Source organism: Apium graveolens, chromosome 5, assembly GCF_009905375.1.
Source record: "Apium graveolens cultivar Ventura chromosome 5, ASM990537v1, whole genome shotgun sequence".
Lineage (NCBI taxonomy): Eukaryota > Viridiplantae > Streptophyta > Magnoliopsida > Apiales > Apiaceae > Apium > Apium graveolens.
In genome coordinates, this window is record NC_133651.1 from 307,745,207 (window position 1) to 307,767,238 (window position 22,032).

The window sequence follows — 22,032 nt, forward strand, 5'->3', positions numbered from 1 at the left end:
TGAGCCAGAGCCTGTCGCTTAAATATGGTTTACCTTGGTTCACGTGGTTTGCAGGCTATTACGTGACCCCGTAGGGTTTACCCAGTGCGCACCAAAAGGGTAGCGGCTGCGTTTTACCTACGATAAAACCCCCCCACCCAAATCTTGTTCAATAAACCCTAGCTTTCTCCAATCGCCATGAATTGCTCTAGTAAGTCACATTCATATCTACACACACATAAACACATATATGCTTGCATTTGTTTACATTAATTAAGCTTATTTCTCTACCCCATAGAATGCTTATCTAAATAAGAAAAGATTTGGAAGTTGTCTTAGCTTTGAGTGTAAAATTGTTAGAAAACTAACAAGTCTCGAGGAATCTATTGCACAAACAATATAGGTTCCTGATACATCTCCACACTATCGTAGCAAGTAAAACTTGATTAAACGATTCTAAATTCCTAAACCCCAAATCTCCTATTTCTTTTGACTTACACAATTGAGTCCACTTGCACCAGTGTAATTATTTTTTCCCCTTGAATGTTCCGTTGAAGAGGAGGATGAAGCTGAGAAAGAATGCAACAAAATGGCGCTGGGAAACCTTCAAATACGAAGCAGTTCCAACTTTTTGCTTTATATGTGGCTTAATCGGACACAGTGATTTGTAATAAATTATTTGAAATGCAAGGAGACAATGTTGAGAAACCATACGGGGCTTGGATGCGTGCAGACCCAAAGCGGCGTTCATACATAATGGGGAATAAATGGCTGAGATCGGGTGGTGCAAATCCGGTAAACGGTGAAGACGAGAAAGGAAGTGATAAGTCAGTGGCCGTGAATGTGGCAGACCAAATCAGAGACAACATGAAATCAGGGATTGAGCCAAATAATAGCATTCATGGGGAGCTGTTAAATACAATCGATAATCATGGAGTGAAAGGAGGGATACATGATATTTCAAATAAACAAATTTCCTTACACCAGGAAAGTGTTATCGAGATTGAAAATAATAACGGGAATAATGAGATTATATTTACGGATCCTAAAAGGAGGAGATTGGTCCATGAAACTAGTGGCCCAAGTGCAAAAATAAGTCATAGCCCACAAGAGGAAGACATGGTCGATGACTTGCAGGAAGAATAAATGAACCAAAAAAACTTGATTATGGCGGGTACTGCATTGCAGTCCCGCCACTCCTCATGAGTATTATCAGCTGGAACCGCCAAGGTATAGGGTCACCTTGGAAATTGTAGTTCCTTGAAGACGTTATTCGTCAACAACGACCTACATTCGTGTTTCTCTGTGAGATGTTGAGTAATATGAAAAAAATGGAATGGGTAAGATCTCGTATTGGCTTTAGGGAATGGTAGTGGTGGAAGCTAAAGGTAGAAGCGGAGGATTATCTATGTTATGGAAAGATCAGGATCAGGTTCAACTACTAAGTGTGTCAGATAACCATATTGATGTAAATATCTCAGTTGATGGAGTGCCATCATGGCGTCTAACAAGTTTTTATGAAGATCCTGACAGGAGCAAGAGGAGACGGACTTGGGAGCTCTTATGAAACTTAGCTAGAGATTATAATCTGTCGTGGTATATCATCGACGACATGAACAACATCTCCGAGCAATTAGACAAGAAAGGTGGAGTTCCTTACCCTCAATGGTTGTTAGAGGGCTTTAATGAAACTTTGTTGGAGGCTGGACTATAAGATTGAGAACTATATGGGCATACTTTTACTTGGGAAAGAGGCCGAGGCACAGACTCGTGGATAGAAATCCGGCTGGATCAAGCACTGGCCATAGACAACTGGTTCGATCTATTTCCTCAAGCTAAACTATATAATTTGGAAGGATCTTCATCAGACCACAATGCTATCTTTCTTGACCTAGTACGCAGGAGTTCGAGAAAAAAGAAGAGTTTTTTTAGATTTGAAAATGCGTGGTTAACATAACCACTCCGTGGCACTATTGTTCATGATAATTGAGAGGCTAATGTTGAGTCAAGTATTCAACAAAAAATTCAAATTTGTGCGGAAAATCTGAGCAACCGGGGAAAGGAAATAACAGGCTGCTTCAACAAGAGGATTCAAGAATGCCATCAGAAACTGAAAATCTTGCTTAAAAAACGTGATAGCCAGTCGGTGCAAGAGTATAGAGACATGAAACAGCAGCCATACCTAATTCTGGACCAAAAGGAAATTTTCTTGCGTCAACGCTCTAAGCAGCTCTGGCTTAAAGTGGGTGATAAAAACACGAAGTTCTTTCATGCAGCATGTAACAAAAGACGGAGGACAAATCGAATTGCTAAACGTAAGGATGAGTCAGGAGAATGGTGTGACTGGCAAAATGGTTTAGAGCAGCTAATTCAGTCCTTTTACTTGAATCTATTCACTACTGCACATGTAGACTATACTGAGGTAGTAGACTGTGTATCTCAGACTTTATCTCACGAGCAAAATAGCGAATTAAATAAAGAGGTGACTCGAGAGGAAGTGAAGCTAGCTACGTTCCATATGCATCCTGATAAAGCTCCGGGGCCCGACGGGATGACCCCGACATTCTTTCAGAAACATTGGCTTATAGTTGGGGAGGATTATATGAGCTAGTAAAATATTTTTTTCCACAGGAGAAATAATGGATGAAATGAATGATACTAATATTGTCTTAATCCCGAAAAAAAAGAACCCTACGGTGGTTGGAGATTTGAGACCAATAGCTCTCTGTAACGTGATTATGAAAATTATCACGAAAGTTATGGCCAATAGAATGAAGGGTCTTTTTGATAGTGTGGTGTCAGATACATAAAGTGCTTTTATTTCTAATCGGCTTATTTCTGACAACATTATGATTTCATACGAAATCATGCACTACTTGAAAGGGAAAAGAACAGGCAAAGATGGGTATATGGCCTTGAAACTCGACATGAGTAAGGCATATGGCCGCATAGAATGGGATTTTTCCAGAGCTATGTTACTCAAAATGGGCTTTTCACAATGGTGGGTTCATTTAGTCTTCAAATGCGTTTCCACGGTTATTTACTCAATCAATCATGGTGAGTATGAGATGAATCCAATTCAGCCATGTCGAGGACTTAGGCAGGGAGACCCGCTGTCCCCGTACCTATTTATTCTCTGCGCTGAAGGATTATCGTCGCTGTTGAGAAAGTATGAGACCAAGAAATGGATACACGGAGTTAAAATATGCAGAGAGGCGCCTATTACCAACCACATGTTTTTTGCTGACGATTCTTACTTGTTCTGTAAAGCCAATCCAGAAGAGGCTTTGAAGGTGCATGAATTATTGGAATCTATGAACGGGCTTCTGGTCAGCAAGTAAACAAGGAGAAATCCACAGTGTTCTACAGCACTAATGTTATGCAGTATAATAAACAGTCAGTGTGCCAAATTCTGCAAATGCCAGAAGCAAATGAACACTCAACCTATCTTGGATTACCAAACATTATTGGCAGGAACAAATTAGCTCTCTTGGGATATCTAAAAGACAAGGTTTACTCGAAGATAAGGGCCTGGGATAGTAATTATATTTCACATTCTGGAAATGAGATTTTAGTAAAGCAAGTGGCACAAACAATGTCGTCCTATGCCATGAATGTCTTTTTTTTGCCATTGGAGATCACAAGAAACATTAAAAAATGTTTAACGAAATTCTGGTGGAGTTCGGGCCAAGCAAACAGCTCGAAGCTAAGTTGGATGAGTTGGGACAGACTGGCAAGAAATAAAAATGCAGGAGGCATGGGTTTCAGACACTTTCGTGATTTTAATATTGCGATGTTGGGCAAGCAGTTAATAAGATTGACAACGAATCCAGATAGCTTGATATCAAGGCTTTACAAAGCCAAGTATTTTGCTAACTCTGATATTTTTTAAGCTGACCTAGGACACAACCCCTGCATTATATGGATGAGCTTATTGGAAGCAAAACAACTGGTTACTAATGGTGCTAGATGGCGGGTTGGAAATGGTAAGGAAATCCAGATTTTAGGTCAACCTTGGTTATTACCAGTGGAAAACCCATTCATTACTTTAGACACTCAACCACTGCAGAATCAAGTAGTAGCCTCTCTTATGTGCTCTAACAGGAAAGAGTGGGATATTGAAGTAGTGGCGGATGTACTCAACGAAAGAGATCAAACTTGTGTACTTGCTATTTCGATTCCTAATACAAACCAAGAGGATAACTTATACTGGAGTTTTGAAAACTCGGGCATGTACTCAGTCAAATCTGCGTACAGATTTCTTCAGCTGCAAAAAAGGACTGAGACTACGGAGGAAGTTGACAAGGTGTGGCAGATTCTTTCGAAAATTAGTGCTCCACCCAAAGCTCTGAATCTAGTATGGCGAGCCTTGTCGGACTGTTTACCGAATTTGACTCAACTTCAAATAAAGCGAGTTCCAGTTCAAATCATGTGCCCTGTATGTCAAGTAGAGGTTGAATCTATTATGCATTGTTTAGTAAATTGTTACTATGCAAGACAATGTTGGTCTATTTTGCTACCAGGGATGCAGTTTCAAGAGGAAGATTGTTTTAAATCATGGATGACATTCATATTCAACACCGTGAACAATAGCAAACATGGCGAAGTTATGACTTTATGTTGGTCGCTGTGGAGGTCAAGAAATGATTTAGTTTGGAATCAGATTCCCACGAAGATTAACAGAATAGTTGCAGCAGCAAGGCAGTATCTTGCACAATGGAAAGTAACCCAATGCAGGTTTTTTACTACTCCTCTCCAGCCTCATCTCGAAGGAGACGGAGCTACAATTTAGGTTAAGCCTCAACCAAACAAAGTCAAGATATCAGTTGATGCAACAGTTTTTTGAAGATCGTGATGGGATTGGTTTTGGATTAGTAGCAAGAGACTCTGATGGCGAATTGATTGAAGCTACATCGAAGTTTCAACCAAGTCTTGTTGAAGTTGCATGGATAGTAGAGGCTGGCATGATGCAGTGGTGGAATCAGATTGTCTGCTAATGGTGCAGGCAATCAGGAGTAAGGTTCCCATGAAGTCTTATTTTAGTTTGATCATTGAAGAGTGCCGTTGTATTTTACAACGTTTAATCAACATTAGCTTATTTTTTGTCAAACGTTCTGCTAATATGGTTGCCCATCAATTGACAAGGGAATCATATTATTTGTGTTTCGATAGGAGGAATGTTCCTAGTTCGATTCAACATTGTATTTCTTTGGATTCTAATACGGAATAAAAATCCAGCTTTTTTGTCAAAAAAAAAGAAAGAAAGAAGCAAAGTGACCCGATCCGGATGCGGAAATCGGGCGACCCGTCCATATTTAACCCCGGTAGAACGATAAACACACCTTTAAAAAGTCCCGCAACTCTCTTAGCTCGCCCCCTCACTCTCAAACCTGCTGTATCAATATTTATCCATCTCTCTACAGTTGCTAAACCCCCCCAAATCTCGTTCAATAAACCCTAGCTTTCTTCAATCGCCATGAATTGCTCAAGTAAGTCACATTCACATATCCACACACACACACATAAACACATATTCTCGCATCTCTGTACATTAATTAAGCTAATTTTTGTTTGAATTGCTGTTTTTGTAATTGTACAGTCTCCGGTGAAGTCCCGGAAGAGCCAGTGGTTTCGAAGAAGTCCGGGCTTTTGTACGATAGGAAATTAATCGAGCGCCACGTATTAGTGAGTTTTGTTTCGATTTATTTATTTGTGATTCCTGTTTCTAGGTTTTTACTGTGTATGTTTACCTGCATTTTGTTTTTCGGTTTGTTTGAACTTTGAAGCGTATATCGTAATTGTTGGTTCGTGTTTATTGTTTATTTCTGTGTTTTGTTGATTGTTGTAGGAATTCGTGTAATGTAGCTTAATTTGACGTGTCTCATAATGAATTATGATAGATTGGAATATATTGCGGTTTATGGTGACTGTAAGTAAACATAGGCAGATAGCCTAGGGTTTGGCTAACATGCATTTGAATGAGATTTCGAAGGATTAATTAAGTTTTTTTAAAATGGAACACGGAGACTGTTGAAGAATTTACGGAGATTGTTACTTTGTACGTGGAATGAAACTGTTTAGTTTAGCTTTTATGTTTGTTATTGGGAAGATTTAATTTGTTCTTGTAGATTGTTTTTAGCTTTTTAGGCAAGTAAAGAGAAAGTTTAATGCTATATTATGCAAGGTGAACGTCCTATTGATAGGAAGGTGCATTGTTTTTGTTATTTTGATAGGATTATGGAAAATGTCCAGTTACTGGGGAGCCTCTACTTATGGAAGACATTGTACCCATCAAAATTTCCAAGGTTTGCATATTTATAAACGGAGGAGTGTGTGTATCATGTTTTTCGTCTTTGATTGTACACGTCTATAATTTTTGCTTAAGTTTTGAGATTAATATTATTATATAATCATGCAGATCGTAAAGCCAAGATCAGTACAGGCTGCAAGCATTCCTGGGATGTTAGGGATGTTCCAGATTGTAAGTGCCTCTGATTCTTGCTTCCTTGTTGTGTAACTTATACTCCGTTGAAGATAGTTTCATGAACAGTAGAATACTTTTGCTTCATAAATCAAATGTGTGATTGGTCTATTATGCCCAAAATAAAACTTAATACAATAATAACGTTTATGATAAGATGATTTTTAGATGTTTCTCCAGTGTGATATAGTTCACCCAGGTTTACGTCTGTATAAAACTTTTGGTTAAACTAGCCTGATATTCATACGGGATAGTTTTTTCCGGTCTTGAATTTTTTTGAAGTTGATACTACTTCATTTTCAACTGCTCCTATTCTCATGTGTAGGTTATTAGACTATTGATTACATCCAGCATTTTCTTGTAAACACTGTGGCCCATCTAAATATTTTATGTAACTAAGTTGTACTTCTCATATTATGCTGGTATAGTAATCATTTAAGATATTTTTAATAAAAATATTCAATTGTAAAGACAGAGAATTAGGTGGATTTATCTTATAGTGCAATGTTCCCTCTATAACAGTATGATGGATGGAACTGTAGTTCTCTCAAGTTTCATAAATTAAAATGTTCTTGAACCCGTTAAGCTCGATGAATTAAAATCAAGCTACCATACTTTGGCTGATTTATTTAGTACCTTTTTGTTACCATTTTACATATTCATGCACAGCACAATCCTGCATTCTGATGTGTAACGAGGATGGTGTTGCAATAAGCACTGACTTTTTTATTTGATTGATGCTAGGGGTGTTGTGACTTTTTTTTTGTTTAAAAAAAGAATGTCTCAAAGGGTACATAATAACAATGCACGGGTCCTCAATGGCTCTGAAACATCTATTAGAAAGAACTCAAGAAAAACATGAACGAATGATATGATTATTCATTTGATAGAAGTAACCTAGGGAGGCCTACCTTTAACTTATTTTTATATTTAACTATAAATAATAATTATTATGTAAACTTTTTTGGTCCCCTCAACAATGTTAAATATTACATTCACAATTTGAGCTCACTATTATTCTCGGTCTGCCACTAGTAATATGTATTTATGTGAGTATACCCAGTAGTTCCGGTTCTGTCTTATTCTTCTAAGAACTAGTGTCATTGTTGTCCGGACAAATGACACTGTATTACTTCCCTTCTTCGTACTTACATAGACTCTTAGCTTTTACTGTTATGGTATTGATTTACCTACAAATTCTGTACCTTTAGGAATTATATCTATAAATATGTGTGTGTGTGTGTATAAGTATTTTTTTTAAAAAAAAAATTCAATTCTAGGAATGGGATGGCTTGATGTTATCAAATTTCGCATTGGAGAAGCAACTACATACAGCAAGGGAAGAGCTTAGTCATGCTCTTTACCAGGTATTATTTATAAGTTAATTTATCGATCTTTTAATGAATTTCCAGTAATTGTCCGCATATAAATTGTATGTGATTTCTCGATATATTGGCAGCATGATGCCGCCTGCCGTGTAATTGCTAGACTAAAGAAGGAAAGAGATGAAGCGAGGTCATTATTGGCACAGGCAGAAAGACAGATACCCATGTCCATGTCTACTGCAATCCCAGAAAATGGTTCTGCTTTAAGCAACGGGAAAAGAGGTACCTCACATTTTTAAATATTTACAATCAACTGTTTTTTTCTTCTCTGTTCCACTGTTTTTCTTTTTTCACGTTTATATATATATGTACAACATTTGATTTTTAAATTTCTATTCCTGTAAAGCTGCCGAAGATGATGAACTGGGCCCTGACGGGAAGAGATTACGACTAGGGATCTCTTCCCAAATTATTGAAGAGTTAACTGATTGCAATGCAGCACTTTCACAGCAAAGGAAAAGGCGGCAGGTATTATAGCCATCCATAAAAATTATTTAATTTCAGATCTTAAGACAAATTATCTAAACGAGGCTTTTGTATTTTTGGAATGTGCTACTCTTGTTTACCTCTTGTATGATCTCAAGTTATATTCATTATTTGAACAAATTTGTTTGTTTGGTTCTTATCTGTGGTTGCTAATCTGTAGATATCTTCATCATTGGCTCTGGTTGATGCTGTGGGGCAATACACCCAACTCAATAGTTTTCCTCTTCACAGAACTAACAAGCCTGGGATATTATCTGTGGACATTCATAAGTCCAAGGTGAGGGATACAATGCAATTCTTTATTATAATCTTACGCCAGGTTTTCTATAAATTGGTTTTCTATTACTTCTGTGTATTTAGATATTTGACCAATCAATCTAGGCATTACAATATTTGACTGCTAAATTACATTAAGCATGCTAGTTTGTGTTTTTTTGTCATGCTACCTTTAGGAATTTTCTTTTCTTTCGATTGTTCTTTTGTATATGATGGGAAGCTGTTCCGTTCATGGCCATTGCTAAATGCAAGTTCTGAGTATTCAGTTTCAGTTGGTATGTAATTGCATCACAAAGCAGGTGAACTTGGACATTGGCATGTTTCTCACTGTAGATCATCATCATGTTACATCGCGTGTAAAATATTATAGAAAATCTATTAATAGAAAGTTTATATATTTAATATGTGGTTGCAATAGCGACTCTAATGACTAATGAGTAATCCATGATCATGAAATATTTAAACTTTTTGGTGATGAATAATGAGAAGGCTCCCTGATTCATAATACTTTATTTTATTTGAAGTTACGTAGATATGTCAAGCGTTGAGTCATAGGAGATGTCTGGTTCATTTAGGGGTGAGCTAAAAAAACGATTAACCGAAACCGGACCGAAAAACCAAAACGAAAAAAACCGAAACCGATAAAAACCGTTCGGGGGTAATGGTTAATAGCTAAAGACTGAACTGAACCGACATGTAATTTTTGCGAAAAACCGAGCGAACCGACCCGTGCACACCCCTTGGTTCAATTAATTAACCAATCATATTTACATAGGAACAGACTAGCAATCAAGTTCATCGATTTCTTTTACAAAATACCTTCTCGGATAAAATACAAGACTGCCAAAACATTAAAAAAGACCCATTATATAAGTTTTAATCCTGTGGCATCATTCTGAAATTTGATTATAGAAAGTATGGAAAATGCCTTCCATCAGAAACATTATGGACATTAGACGGAAGTAAATAACTTAACATAGTGGTATTGGATCAAATTCTTCATAGGGGTTGCAGGAACCTATAGTCTATTGTGATATTGCTTTTTACACGAGAAACAATATTTTATAGTTTACATTAAGGCAATTATCTATTTGTTTATCAGGATATTATTGCTACTGGCGGGGTTGATACAAATGCTGTAGTGTTTAATAGAACTTCAGGCGAGATCCTATCTACACTCAGTGGTCACTCGAAAAAGGTTTTTTTTTTCTCTTATTAACTAAATTATCTCTATTAAGATTTTCTTCTGGTTATATTGTTCTCATTTTTTTGGTACTAGGTGACGAGTGTAAGGTTTGTAGCTGAAGGTGAACTTGTAGTTACTGGCTCTGCTGATAAGGTTGACGTACTTTTTTATATTTTCAACTATATGTAGCACACTGTGATTCTTATGAAAATACTATAAAATGTGTAGCATTTTCCCTTCTGTACTTATATTACTTGGTTTTGGCATTTGCAGACAGTCCGTGTATGGCAAGGGTCAGAAAGCGGAAATTATGATTGTCGGCACATCTTAAAGGATCACACTGCCGAGGTAAGAATGATATCAATCACATCAAGTTATGTAATTAGTTAAAATTAGTTGCATACCTCATCCTCTTAGGAAAACGTTGTCTTCATTTAACTTCTTAAATTTTAGAAGAAATAAATGTGGCATTAACTATAGGACATTCTATTAATTTGCTTAATGTATGAATGGACACCTGAACTGATCTGTTGAATCTCAGTCTTCTTAACCTCAAGATGTGTATCATATACCCTTTTGCAATCATTAATTGTTTGTGCATTTTGTACCAAGAGTTTCTCAAATATATAACTCATCAAATTGAGTACCAAGTATTGAAGGTAGATATTGAGGACTTCAGGTTGTATAGATCAAGTGGAGGATAATAAGGAGCATAGGTATGTTGAGACACCTTCTTTAATTTACATAATTCCTTGTCAATGGGGAAAACTCTTCTTAATACAACCCTAGAGGTATCATCTCGTACTACCTATACAGATAAACAAAGGGCCGCCTCGTTACACTGATTTTGTAGTTACATAGGTGCTTTCAAGTACCATGAGATCATGCTACATTCATAATTCCATGGAAGATAAAGTACGAGTGCTTGGTGCACCACGATCTAACTAGTAGTAACATACTTGATTTTGGTAAATTCAAATCAATTAATAATATAATCCTAAATTGTGTGAAATAAGTAAATTTACCCAGTTGAGGTACAAGTTGTAGCTTGAAAAAACCACGGGCCACCTACGTAACCAAGTTCTCGTGTTTGGTGTAATTTCACATACCATGAAACTAGAAGGTTTCTTTGTTCAAATAAAAAATTAATCAACCAAATATCGTAATTCATCTTTTAACACAAACAATTAATAGTCAATATTTTGCAAAAGCATAAATATATGTTCTCTTATCTCCAACCAACCTTCTCTATTGAAGCTAATATATTCTATATTATGGTAATCCTGGTTTCTATATGATATTAGTGTTTATGGCTATTTGTTAGTGGTAATACAGATCATACTCTGCCTTGTTATTATGAAAGATAGTGTGTTGGTCACACTCAACTTAACCCCTGTAACTTCAGTATCTGCCTACATATGGTGCAAGTATAATTCAGGTGGTGGTTTTTTAACTTTTTCTGTTCTTTATATGGGAACTCTTTGACTATCTTACTATTATGTAGTCCCTACAACATAATTTTCGGTCTAAGAAAATTGATCAACTTATGTGACAGGTGCAAGCTGTCACCGTCCATGCCACTAACAACTACTTTGTAACGGCCTCTCTTGACAGTACATGGTGCTTTTATGATATCGCTTCCGGTTCTTGTCTAGCACAGGTTTCTTTTGCCCCTTGTCACCACATCGAGATGCACCAACTGTACTCGTTCAGCGGCATTCATATTTTCAGGCTTTTCTTATGAGTCGCGATGCTAATTTCATTTCATAACTTCTGAACTGATTATGTAGGTTTCTGATACTACAAGCTCTGATGGTTATACATCTGCTGCCTTCCATCCTGATGGTCTCATCCTTGGAACAGGCACCTCAGGGGCTGTTGTTAAGATTTGGGATGTAAAGAGCCAAGTATGATACTGAACTAAATAAACTCATCTGTCAGCAGTCATCTTGTATGAATCTTGTTCACATGTTTGTTTGCAGGCTAATGTTGCGAGATTTGATGGTCACGTTGGGTCTGTGAATGCCATATCTTTTTCAGAAAATGGGTACTTTTTAGCGGTATGTGCTGCTTCTTTTTTGTTTGGAAAATCCACAGAAATGTTGCTGAAGAGTCATGCCATAGCCTAAACATTTTTCTTTAAAATTTTAGACTGCAGCTCAAGATGGAGTGAAGCTGTGGGATCTTCGCAAATTGAAGAACTTCAGAACATTTTCACCGTATGATGAAAATACACCAACACAATCAGGTATGCATTAGCATCCACATTTTGATGTTCGTATACAATTACCATCTCAAGATATCAAATAGACTGTAATTTCAAATAGACTGTAATTGTATGATTATTGGAGTTTGGAGATTTCTAATTGATACCGTGGCACTTCAACATTTATCCTGGTGCAGCATGTGGTGGAAGTTTTTCCATTTGACTTCAATTTAAGTTCTGAATAATTCACATTTGTTGAACACCTCAATTGGATTAGAAAACATTCTAAATTTGGGGCATGAAATTCATTACACTCTGTTTAGAATTCTAATCAAATTTAACTCTATGGGTACATAAGTATCTCAATTAAGCTTTCTATTTTAGTTAGTATTATTTTTTGAGTAGCCCAGAGAGTCTTTCCTGAATCCCCTATCCGCTTCCCGACACAAAAGAAAGTTGTTTACTATATACACAAGATGACAAGAATGTGTCCAGCATCTGACAAAAGGCCATATGTAGTTGTTCAAAGTTCATTAATATATAATGCTTAATTTTTTTCCCATTATCATCTTGCTTTGAGGGAATTGTCGTACCATTATAATTATCTTGAGGGGAGTGCTGAATTTGTACTATTACGGACTTACAGTAAATATAAGAGGGAGAAGAAATACTCTCTCGTCTCGGTGTCTTTGTGTAATATGTAATGCTTCATTTGTTATTGTTCTCAGTGGACTTTGATCACAGTGGAAGCTACCTTGCAATCGGAGGCTCAGATATCAGGTTGGTCCATAATTGATCCCGCTGTTCTTGGTTTATTAGGTTTAATGATTATTGATGACCTTTAGGCATCTTTTTAGATCCTTCAAAAAACTAGACTTGGGAACCTAAATAAATTATAAACTATTAGGTGAATTTTACTTGGAGGAATCACATGCACAATTAGTGATTTTTCTATACATTTTGTGGATTGTGTTCATTGCATTGATCTATAGTCGCTATTGCTGCAGAGTATACCAAGTTGCCAATGTCAAGTCTGAATGGAATTGTATTAAAACATTACCTGATTTGTCTGGCACAGGTACTATCTCCCCCCACCCCAACCCTTCCCTCCCTATTTGTGTGTCTACGAAATTATATCATGGATCTGTAATCATCTGAGAAATAATTATATATCTGGAATTTGAGAATATTCACACCGATGTTGCAATTTCAGGTAAAGTTTCTTCTGTGAAATTCGGTCCAGATGCAAAATATTTAGCAGTTGGGTCGATGGATAGAAACCTCAGAATTTTTGGGTTGCCAGGGGAAGATGGTGATGAGACCGAATCGTAAATGAATGCATTAACTGTGAGGCATATATGAGATCAGTCTTTTGCAGCAGGTGCTGCATTATATCATACTTTTGTAGCAAGTCCTGCATTATCTAGTGGTGTTCCATCAATATCCCTTTTACTTTGTGAGTTGAAGAGGTGATACGCAGAGCAGAACATCTGCTTCAAAAAAAATTAAGCTCCGAACCTCTAGATATTTTTAAAGTTATTTGTAGAACTTGTAAAATGTGATAAGTAAACTCAGTCCAGAGAATTATATAGAGTGCATTCATTCTCATTTTGATGAAAAAACAAACCAAGCATAATTTTTTTTTCTTTTATTGAATATTGAATACAGCATGGCGGTACCAGTTTTATACTAGATGCTCATGCACGAGGGAGCCAATATCTTAGGTTTGGCCTTGGTTGAAGTCAACGTTTGATGATCAAGTTTGATAAATCTGTCGAGCATCAGTTGTGTTATCATGTTAAAAAAAATTGCAATGTCTAAGAACACTTGAACTCGAAAGAACTATATGAAGATGAGCAGCGGAGACTTCGTTATGAGATCATCGGTTATCAGCCATCACAACATTGAAATGGAAGGCCAAACACCCTATATGACCGGCCACCACAATTCACGATGAAATACTTATGTGTTGAGGTTTACCTGAAGGATGGTACCGAACACTCGAGTCGGACTCCATTTGTTCACATTAGCAACTCGGATGAGACTTTCTTACGCACTTTGCCTACAAACAAAATGACAAGACAACCCATGGTGACATTCATCAACGTAAGCCACAAGCTTGACTGATCCACAGTTGCCTATGTTAAAGAGTTTTTGGCAAGAACGTGAAAAAGTGGTTGCCTTGATCTTGTTCTATGTAGGATGTTGTCGAAGTCTTTCAGTCATGACTCCCAGCAGCCTCTAAATGAGATGTATGCGACTATGACATAATAGTTCAGGATGAAGGAAGAAGCCCTCAAGGCATGTCATGATAATTATTCACTGTACTTAACTCTGGTGTGTTATATAGTTCATCAATTGCTATCACCAAATTGCAATATCTAATGAACTTGGTAAAATAACAAGAAATAATATATGAGAATGTGGGTTAAGAAGAGAACTGCAATTTCTCCTTATTGATGAGGCTCTTCTTTGTCGTGTAGGAGATAACCTTTTCATCAACATATTTCATTTTTTAAGCATCTCAGTTACCTCTTCTAAGAAATCAATAATTAAAATAAAATTCATATAAAAATACTTTTAATTAAATATTTTGCATTTTAAACTATAATCTTTTATCAACAAAGATACCAAATGTGCGGTTCGGTTCGGGGCAGTTTTTGGCCGAAACCAAAACCGCAATACCGCATACCCTTCGCTTTTAAAATTGAAAACCAAAACCGCAACCGAAACCATCGGTTCGGTTTCGGTTTCAAAAACCTCGGTTCGGTTTTAATCGGATCGGTTTTAAAACCACATCACTCAAAATTAACAACACAGATATGACTACTAAAATTTTTAAGTAAACAAATTAAAAGTTAAGTTTGTTGCCAAGTAAAAAACTATAAAGTTTCCAATAAAATAGCTTGACAAAAGCAGGAAAAACACAACAGCCCACTCAACGGTTACAACTGTTGTATTAGTTCCTGCAACTAATAGAACCTGTTTTACAAAAAAGGCAGTCAGACTACTTAACTGATTTTCTAAACTAATGCTTCTCTGTCTAGGTGATTCATCAATTTTATTAGTTCAGTTTATAGTATATAATTATATATACATGTATGTATTAATTTTAGAAATTTATATTATATAAATATATTATTTATTTATCAATTTTAATAATTCGGATCGGTTTTGGGTTTTTTCGGTTCGGTTGCAACGTATAACCGAAACCGCAAACTGGTTTCGGATTCGGTTTTTAATTTTTCGGTTTCGGTTCGGATTTAAGCGGTTCGGTTTTTATCGGTTTCGATTTCAGTTTTTTTGCTCAGCCACACCAAACGTTATAAAAGCTGCTGTAAAACACAGCTTTTCTTTTTACGGCTAACTTTCTCTACTAGTTTGTAATCAAAACACTACTAATCTGTTAAGCGAAAAAATAAAAGAGAACACTCTACTAATCTAGTATCAGACTTCCCTGGAAATTTCTTTTTAACAATTACTCCCTCAGTCCCGGTCAATTGTTATCATTTCTGAAATAGTGTCCGGCACGCATTTTAAGATGAATATAAAATATAGTTATAAAATTTTTTATAAAAAATTTCTTTTTCTGAATAAAAATAGAAGGTTTAAACTTTTATTCAGAAAAAGATTTTTTTTAAAAAAAATTATATAACTATACTTTTTATTCATGTTAAAATGTGTGTCAGACACTCTCTCAGAAACGATAACAATTAGGAGAGACGGAGGGAGTATATTTTTGCAAACATACACAGTGAAATTACCCGGGAAAAGGGACAAAAAGAAACATGCAGTAAGTCAATTCTTTGATATACAGTTTATATTTATGAACACGCATGAAGTAAAGCTATGTTGATACAAGTTCCAACTATACTATAATTAATCCATCCTAGGGACGGCAAAGTCCTAGTTCCAAAAGAAAGCACGAAAGAATGTATAATTGAAATACAGATAATATTGCAACTTGCAAGTCACCGCAACCTTTCCAATTAGTTTGTGTATTGAGAAGAATGTGTAAAACCCCATAGCTGCAAACGGGGATAAAAGAGTAATCACTTTGTCTAGGATATAATATCAGAAACAAATTGGTGTAACATTTATATCAACGTGCCTTTGATTTTACTTCGGGATATTTAGCGTAGCTTATTTCACTATTCTAGAAAGCCAAAATACCTATTGATGTATTCTTTTTTTAAGGTCACTTCCGTCGGGAGGATGTAAAGTACTATAGGAAGATAATTTTGCAGAGATATTTGAGTTCCAATATAACTATCACTTATCATAAAGCTCTCAAGGTTCAAAGCACGTCATGAGAATCATCGCAACTCCTGATCAACTACATCATATTTAATGTAAAATGCTCATATTTTTATTAACCAACCCTTCCATATTTGAGTAACACGAAACACACATCTTGACACATGTTTGGATAAATTTTAATAATTAGGAATTTAATTTCAGTATGAAAGCAATGATGATACTTTAGATTCAGTGGACCTCTAAAAATTGAAGGGCAAATAATTTGTTGTCTTTTGTGATAGTCTCACCATAGTGCTTGTGTGAAAGTGGGAAAACGCGTTGGTAATATATGTAAGCTTCTGTCATTTATAAGAAATTCTGTTTTTTTATCACTTTTCCTTGCTTGTATCTTTGATTTATCTATTTTCATCAAGTAATAACAAAACCCGTAATGCTAGTTAAAAAACTTAGCTTGAAAGGCTTGGCAATACCTCAACATTCTTTAACTCAAATTCTTGATTATGAGCCAAGCATAGGTTTCCAAATGTGTCACAAGGGCCACTGGTTCCAGACAACCTTTCAAAAGAAAAAACAAATTCAAAATTACCAAGAGCAGTAAATAGGAGTGAATAAAATAAATACACCAATGAGTGCTGGAGAGAGAAACTTACAGATCACCATCAAGCCGTAAAGCAAAATCTCCGCCCCCTCCAAGTGCCAACAATTCATTCAAACACAGGTAGAAATATCGATTGGCACCTACATATATAAGGTAAGCACACTATTGTAATAAACCTACAAAACTTGTCTTAGATTATGATATATAGATTTAAATGTATGCCAGTCTGTTAAGTCTGTTAAGTTACCCAGACTCGGGTCCAGGTGTCGGATACGGGTGTGGATCCAAGTGTCAGACTCTTAGTTTTAAAAAAAAATAGGATTTGTGAATTTGGATCCAAAATTGGACACGGGTGCGGGGATTCGGCATATGACCTTCACATAAGCGATATTATACTACTTTTTATACATTACATTTTTAAATTATTGTCTTCTACCACATAAAGTAAACATACACATAATTGTTTTATGTCATATTTATAACATAAATCAAAAGTATAACATGAAAATAGTAATCTATAGACATCCCTCCCTAAAATTAACAGGATTAGTTGTTGCGAGGCCTTGTAAATCACTTTGAACTAGATTTTTTAAGGTTAAAGTGTCCGGTTTCCATCTGAAGGATCCGACTCAGATCCCATACCCACACCCATGTCATGTCCAATGGACACGGGTATGAGGGAAAAATTGAAGAGTCCGGGTAATTAAGAATCTGTGTATTGTGTATACACATACAGTACATGTACGTCAGTATGCACACACACTTATAGAGATTGAGAAACAACAAGAGGCACTGGTAACTACCAAACAACAAAAAGAGGCACCGGCATCTTCTAATGTTAGAAGAGCTCAAGAGCATCATTATCAGATCGACGCAAGCAACATTGGAAGTAAGGACGTGGGTTTAAGCAATATATTCAAGAATATAATATCATAAACTTTATCTAAATCTGTAACTCAATTCAGAGGTTAGATAATTGTGCCTACAGGCTACGGTACCCCAGTGCACAATCTTGCCACCGAACTTTTTTTTCCGCTTAAAAAAACTTGTCTTGCCGAGACTTGCAACAAAAGGAGAATCTCCGCCTTAATTAAATAATCTGAGTCAGGGTGTACAACAGAAACCTAAACAACTTCTAGAAAGGAAGTTAGCTTCTGCGGCTACTATGTTAAATCGAGGTACAAACCCTAATTACCTTTACAATGTTTTTTTTTTCATCCTACTCTCACACTCATTTCCCCTCATTCTCACCTCAAGAAACCGGAAGCCATCTTGCTTTCTACCACGACTATCCAAAAATAAATAAATAAACTCCAATGCACTCTCGTCTCCAACAAAATCAGAGTAGTAAATGCCCATTCTAGGAAGAATAAAACACAAAGATTGCAAAAGGGTCCTCACTAGTTTACCATTTCAGCTTAATGTTTTAAATAAGTAGTATCTGTAAAAACAAAAAATACATGGGAAAAAGAGAGAAATTTTCTACGGAAGTTACCAGTAGGCCTGAATAATCTTGGCTCCCCATATATAGTTGTGAATACAAAGGTCTCATTCGTCCCCTGTCAATAATTCAGTGAGGAGTCATTTAAGCATTATTTTAAATTTTAATACTCATGGAAGAGGTAAAAACGAATGATAGTGATGGTACTTAGGTCCGACAGTCGCTTTACATTTTCAAAAACAGCTTACTTGATACTTTCTTTTGGCAGTTGGTCTTAGGGGACCCTCGAGCAGCCCACCAAATACAGCACCTTGCATATCCCCAGTGATCTATATGCAGAACACATTACAAATTATATGATTAATAGGACATACAGAAAATTCAATAAAAAAAGGGAATACTCATTCAGTGACTAATGTAGCTGTGAGCATACTAGCAAACAGGGACCAGGAATATCAGCACTCTTGCGTATCAGTGTTCGAAGTGATATACCATGTTTCACCGTGCTGCCCTTCATGCAAAGGAATGGAAACAAATCAAGTTCATATATTTAAACAAAAAGGGAAAAAAAAAGTTCAACACTTTTATTATACCAAAAAACTTCAACCCAATTTTACCTATACAATAACACCCATTCACAACCTTTTACTATATTGGGAAGGGCTGACTGAAAAAAATCATACAAATCAACAGAAAGGAAAAGAGATTCCTGGGTGAGTTTGGGCATGCACTTTTGCGAACTGCGTTGATCAGTTGCATCCTCATAAGTATCAGAACTACTAGCGCTCCTTCTAGAACCTTGATCTTCATAATCCATTGGAGTACTAAAGTATTCTTCATCAAGTGCTTGGCCCATTACAGATCCCTTCCCCTTTTCGTTACACTGTACAATTAGAGTTCCATCATTCTCAAACTTGTATTCACATTCCTCATAGTTTTCATAAGGCATCTCTTGTGATGTGAGACTTTTACTTTTCCATCGAACAGGTTCCGATTGAATTGGCTTAATGTCATGGTGCTGCTTGTTCGATCGGAACCCGTATAAGCTTGTTGAAGGAAGGATAGAAGAAAATACAGAAGACAAGGACTTCCCCTCCTTGCTATGCTGGGTGGCCTACAAAAGTGAAAAGTTGCAGTACATATTTAATCGTACATATTGATATCAACATCTCATTTACTATACATAAAAAAACAAAAAAAAGAATATCCAGTTAACTACTTTGGATTAAACTATTGTCAGAAACCAAGCACACATGAAAGTGAGGTAAAATTAATACTCCCTCCATCCCATTTTAGTTGTCACATTTGGATTTGTGCCGGTCAAATTGACTTAAGTTTGACCGTAGTTTATTAATAATTCATAATTAAACAAAATAAAAAAATTATATCACCAGAAAGTAGATTTAATCTACTTTAATATATAACTTTTAGTTTTTTTGAAATAATATAAGAGTAATGTTTAATCTTTGGTCAAAAATTGAAAATTTTGACTTCTATTAAAGGAAATGTGACAACTAAAATGGGATGGAGGGAGTATTTCACTGGTTCCGAAATGGTCAATCTAAAGTCAATTTAGAACCTTAATAATACCAGGTGTAATGGACTACAGAATTTCTTTATATCTTAATTCAGAAAAAGCGTGAGGTGCTCAGGCGACCTTGAGGCACCAAAAGCAGAGTGAATCCGTGAAATGCAGGCAAAGTGTTCGAGGCGTGTGCTGCGATCTAAGGCGCCTGAATTGTTGCAAGGCACTAAGTTGCAAAGCAACCACCATTCTCTCTCCTCAGGAAGTACTCGGCTGTATCTGCCACTGGCTAAGCTTTTCTATTACCCTAAAAAACTACCCCTCTCAGTTCCCACACTCATTTGCCACTCTTACAGATAATGCCAATATATGACACATAGGTACAGCCTGCATTGAGCTTTGCTTGCCTTGATACAGTTTAGGGTTTCAATATGAAAAATGAAAAGGATCCGTTCTTAATCTATAAAGCAGATCTAAATCTACCAATCCGACAGTTATTACAAATTGATGATTCAGGTGGAATTGTGTCGAGATTAGGACTAACGATAGGTGGCGAAACAGAGACAGGAGCTTGACAAATGAAGCAAAACAGTGTCACTATTGTTACCAGATACCAACTATGAACTTGGATGCTCCTCATAAAGAGGCGTCGAGATTGTGGCATTGAGAACTATGCTTATGTTTTGCTTTCTTTTTCAATATTATCCATAGCTTGTGCTATTAAACTTATGTTTTAAATGTGTAAATTGTAATACTCACAAATAGACTCATTTTAATAGCATTTCTAGTGAACTTAATTTATAACTTTTAAAAAAGCATTTGTGTGAGCTCTCACATATTATCATCACTTCATGCCTAGGATTTCCGATATCTCTTCACATCAGACCACGCTTTTTTAATCTAAAGTTTAAATAGTAAAGAACCGGGCTTTATATACTTCAAGCACCATCAATTCTATGCATTGCAAAAAGGCATGATCAGATGTTCACAAACTTGAGCTAGAAAAAAACAACACCACAATACACCAACCAAAACACACACAATTCTCAAAACATAACGCAGCTCAATACGCTTTCGATACACAGGCTTATCCAATTTTTTTTAGGAATAGTAAAGCTTAAGAATAATATCCTAAAGATTCCATTTTTACTATTTCCAGATCTCATTTAAGCATAAAGTACACAACTTTAACCTCAAATCATCTACCCAGTTGCATAAAAACTAAAATTCAAAACATCAAAAATTAATAAAAGGGCATGATCCAAACAAAAAAAGAACACATGATCACACAAAAAACCAAAAAAAAAAACAAGAAAATCAAGAATCACACTAAATCAACATTAACATACATATACATACATATATATATATAAAATCAAGAAAAGAACCTGGGGTTGATGGGGTGATGACGAATAGGACAACAAATGTGAAAGCTTGGTAGATACCTTGTCCTTAAACGAGTACATAGGTAACACCTCTCTTGCTTTGTGTTCTTGTTTTTTCTTATGTTAATAATTATGTATGTATGTATTTATGTAATAAAAATGTGAAGATTATGATGAGATTGGAATGGAAATGCAAACCCTAGAAATTTAAGAGATTTAAATCTGGAAAAATGAAAGAAATTTGATTGATGATGTCAAGAAAATACAACCAGCGTAGTCAAGGGAGCTGCACAAAACGCATCGACTTAAATTGGACCTTCACTTCAAATTAAAAAAAAAATAAAACTGGACCTGTTTCTGAAACTTTTTAATGATAGAAAAGAAAAAAATAATAAATTAATTTATTTGCTAATTTATTACACATACGCATCAACACTTTGTTTCAGAATGGTTTTTTTAGAAATAAAAGAAAAGAAAGTTAAAGATAAAGTATACAGATAAAGAAGAGAAGGAACAAGATTTTATTGTAATACGATTCCACACGAATCCAAAAAAGCAATAATAAAAGAGAACGCATCAATAAAAGAGAAATCGTCCAAAGGTGAAACAACCCGAGAGAAAACAAAATAATCAAATCACCAAAGCAACAAATCTACAAAAACAATACTAAAATTGCGTGTGAAATTGAATCCGAATCCAAATCCAAAAGCAAACTCCATAATTAACCCGATACAAATTCCAAATAACCGAATCCAAGTCAACAAACTGTATCCAAACCTCAACAAAATAAAAACCACATCCCAATTCAAATTGTATCCAAATCT

The 22,032-nt window shown here is 35.8% G+C and overlaps 2 protein-coding genes across 4 annotated transcripts; one reads left to right on the forward strand and one right to left on the reverse strand.

The window, feature by feature from the left end:
- Window positions 1-5,313: 5,313 nt before the first annotated feature.
- On the forward strand, window positions 5,314-13,607 carry LOC141659352 (pre-mRNA-processing factor 19-like). The gene is made up of 18 exons (XM_074466167.1): window positions 5,314-5,468; window positions 5,579-5,664; window positions 6,213-6,284; window positions 6,398-6,460; window positions 7,741-7,827; window positions 7,920-8,067; window positions 8,192-8,313; window positions 8,492-8,608; window positions 9,710-9,805; window positions 9,887-9,946; window positions 10,067-10,141; window positions 11,349-11,453; window positions 11,584-11,700; window positions 11,776-11,853; window positions 11,945-12,041; window positions 12,728-12,779; window positions 13,007-13,077; window positions 13,213-13,607. The coding sequence occupies exons 1-18, from the start codon at window positions 5,456-5,458 to the stop codon at window positions 13,329-13,331; spliced, it is 1,578 nt and encodes a 525-aa protein (XP_074322268.1). The 5' UTR covers window positions 5,314-5,455; the 3' UTR covers window positions 13,332-13,607.
- Window positions 13,608-13,692: 85 nt separating this feature from the next.
- Window positions 13,693-21,523, reverse strand: LOC141659354 (uncharacterized). Of its 3 annotated transcripts, none has more exons than XM_074466169.1 (8): window positions 19,956-20,624; window positions 18,916-19,412; window positions 18,732-18,804; window positions 18,547-18,627; window positions 18,353-18,416; window positions 16,910-16,997; window positions 16,730-16,814; window positions 13,693-14,061 (listed from the first exon to the last, which is right to left on the reverse strand). In XM_074466169.1, exons 1-8 carry the CDS (start codon window positions 20,070-20,072, stop codon window positions 14,026-14,028), a joined length of 1,041 nt encoding a protein of 346 aa, XP_074322270.1. In that variant the 5' UTR covers window positions 20,073-20,624; the 3' UTR covers window positions 13,693-14,025. The 3 variants fall into 3 exon arrangements, with proteins under 3 accessions (XP_074322270.1, XP_074322271.1, XP_074322269.1); XM_074466170.1 differs by lacking the exons at window positions 13,693-14,061; window positions 19,956-20,624 and adding exons at window positions 15,770-16,027; window positions 21,212-21,523; XM_074466168.1 differs by lacking the exon at window positions 13,693-14,061 and adding an exon at window positions 15,770-16,027 and having other exon boundaries at window positions 19,956-20,602.
- Between the last annotated feature and the right edge of the window lie 509 nt (window positions 21,524-22,032).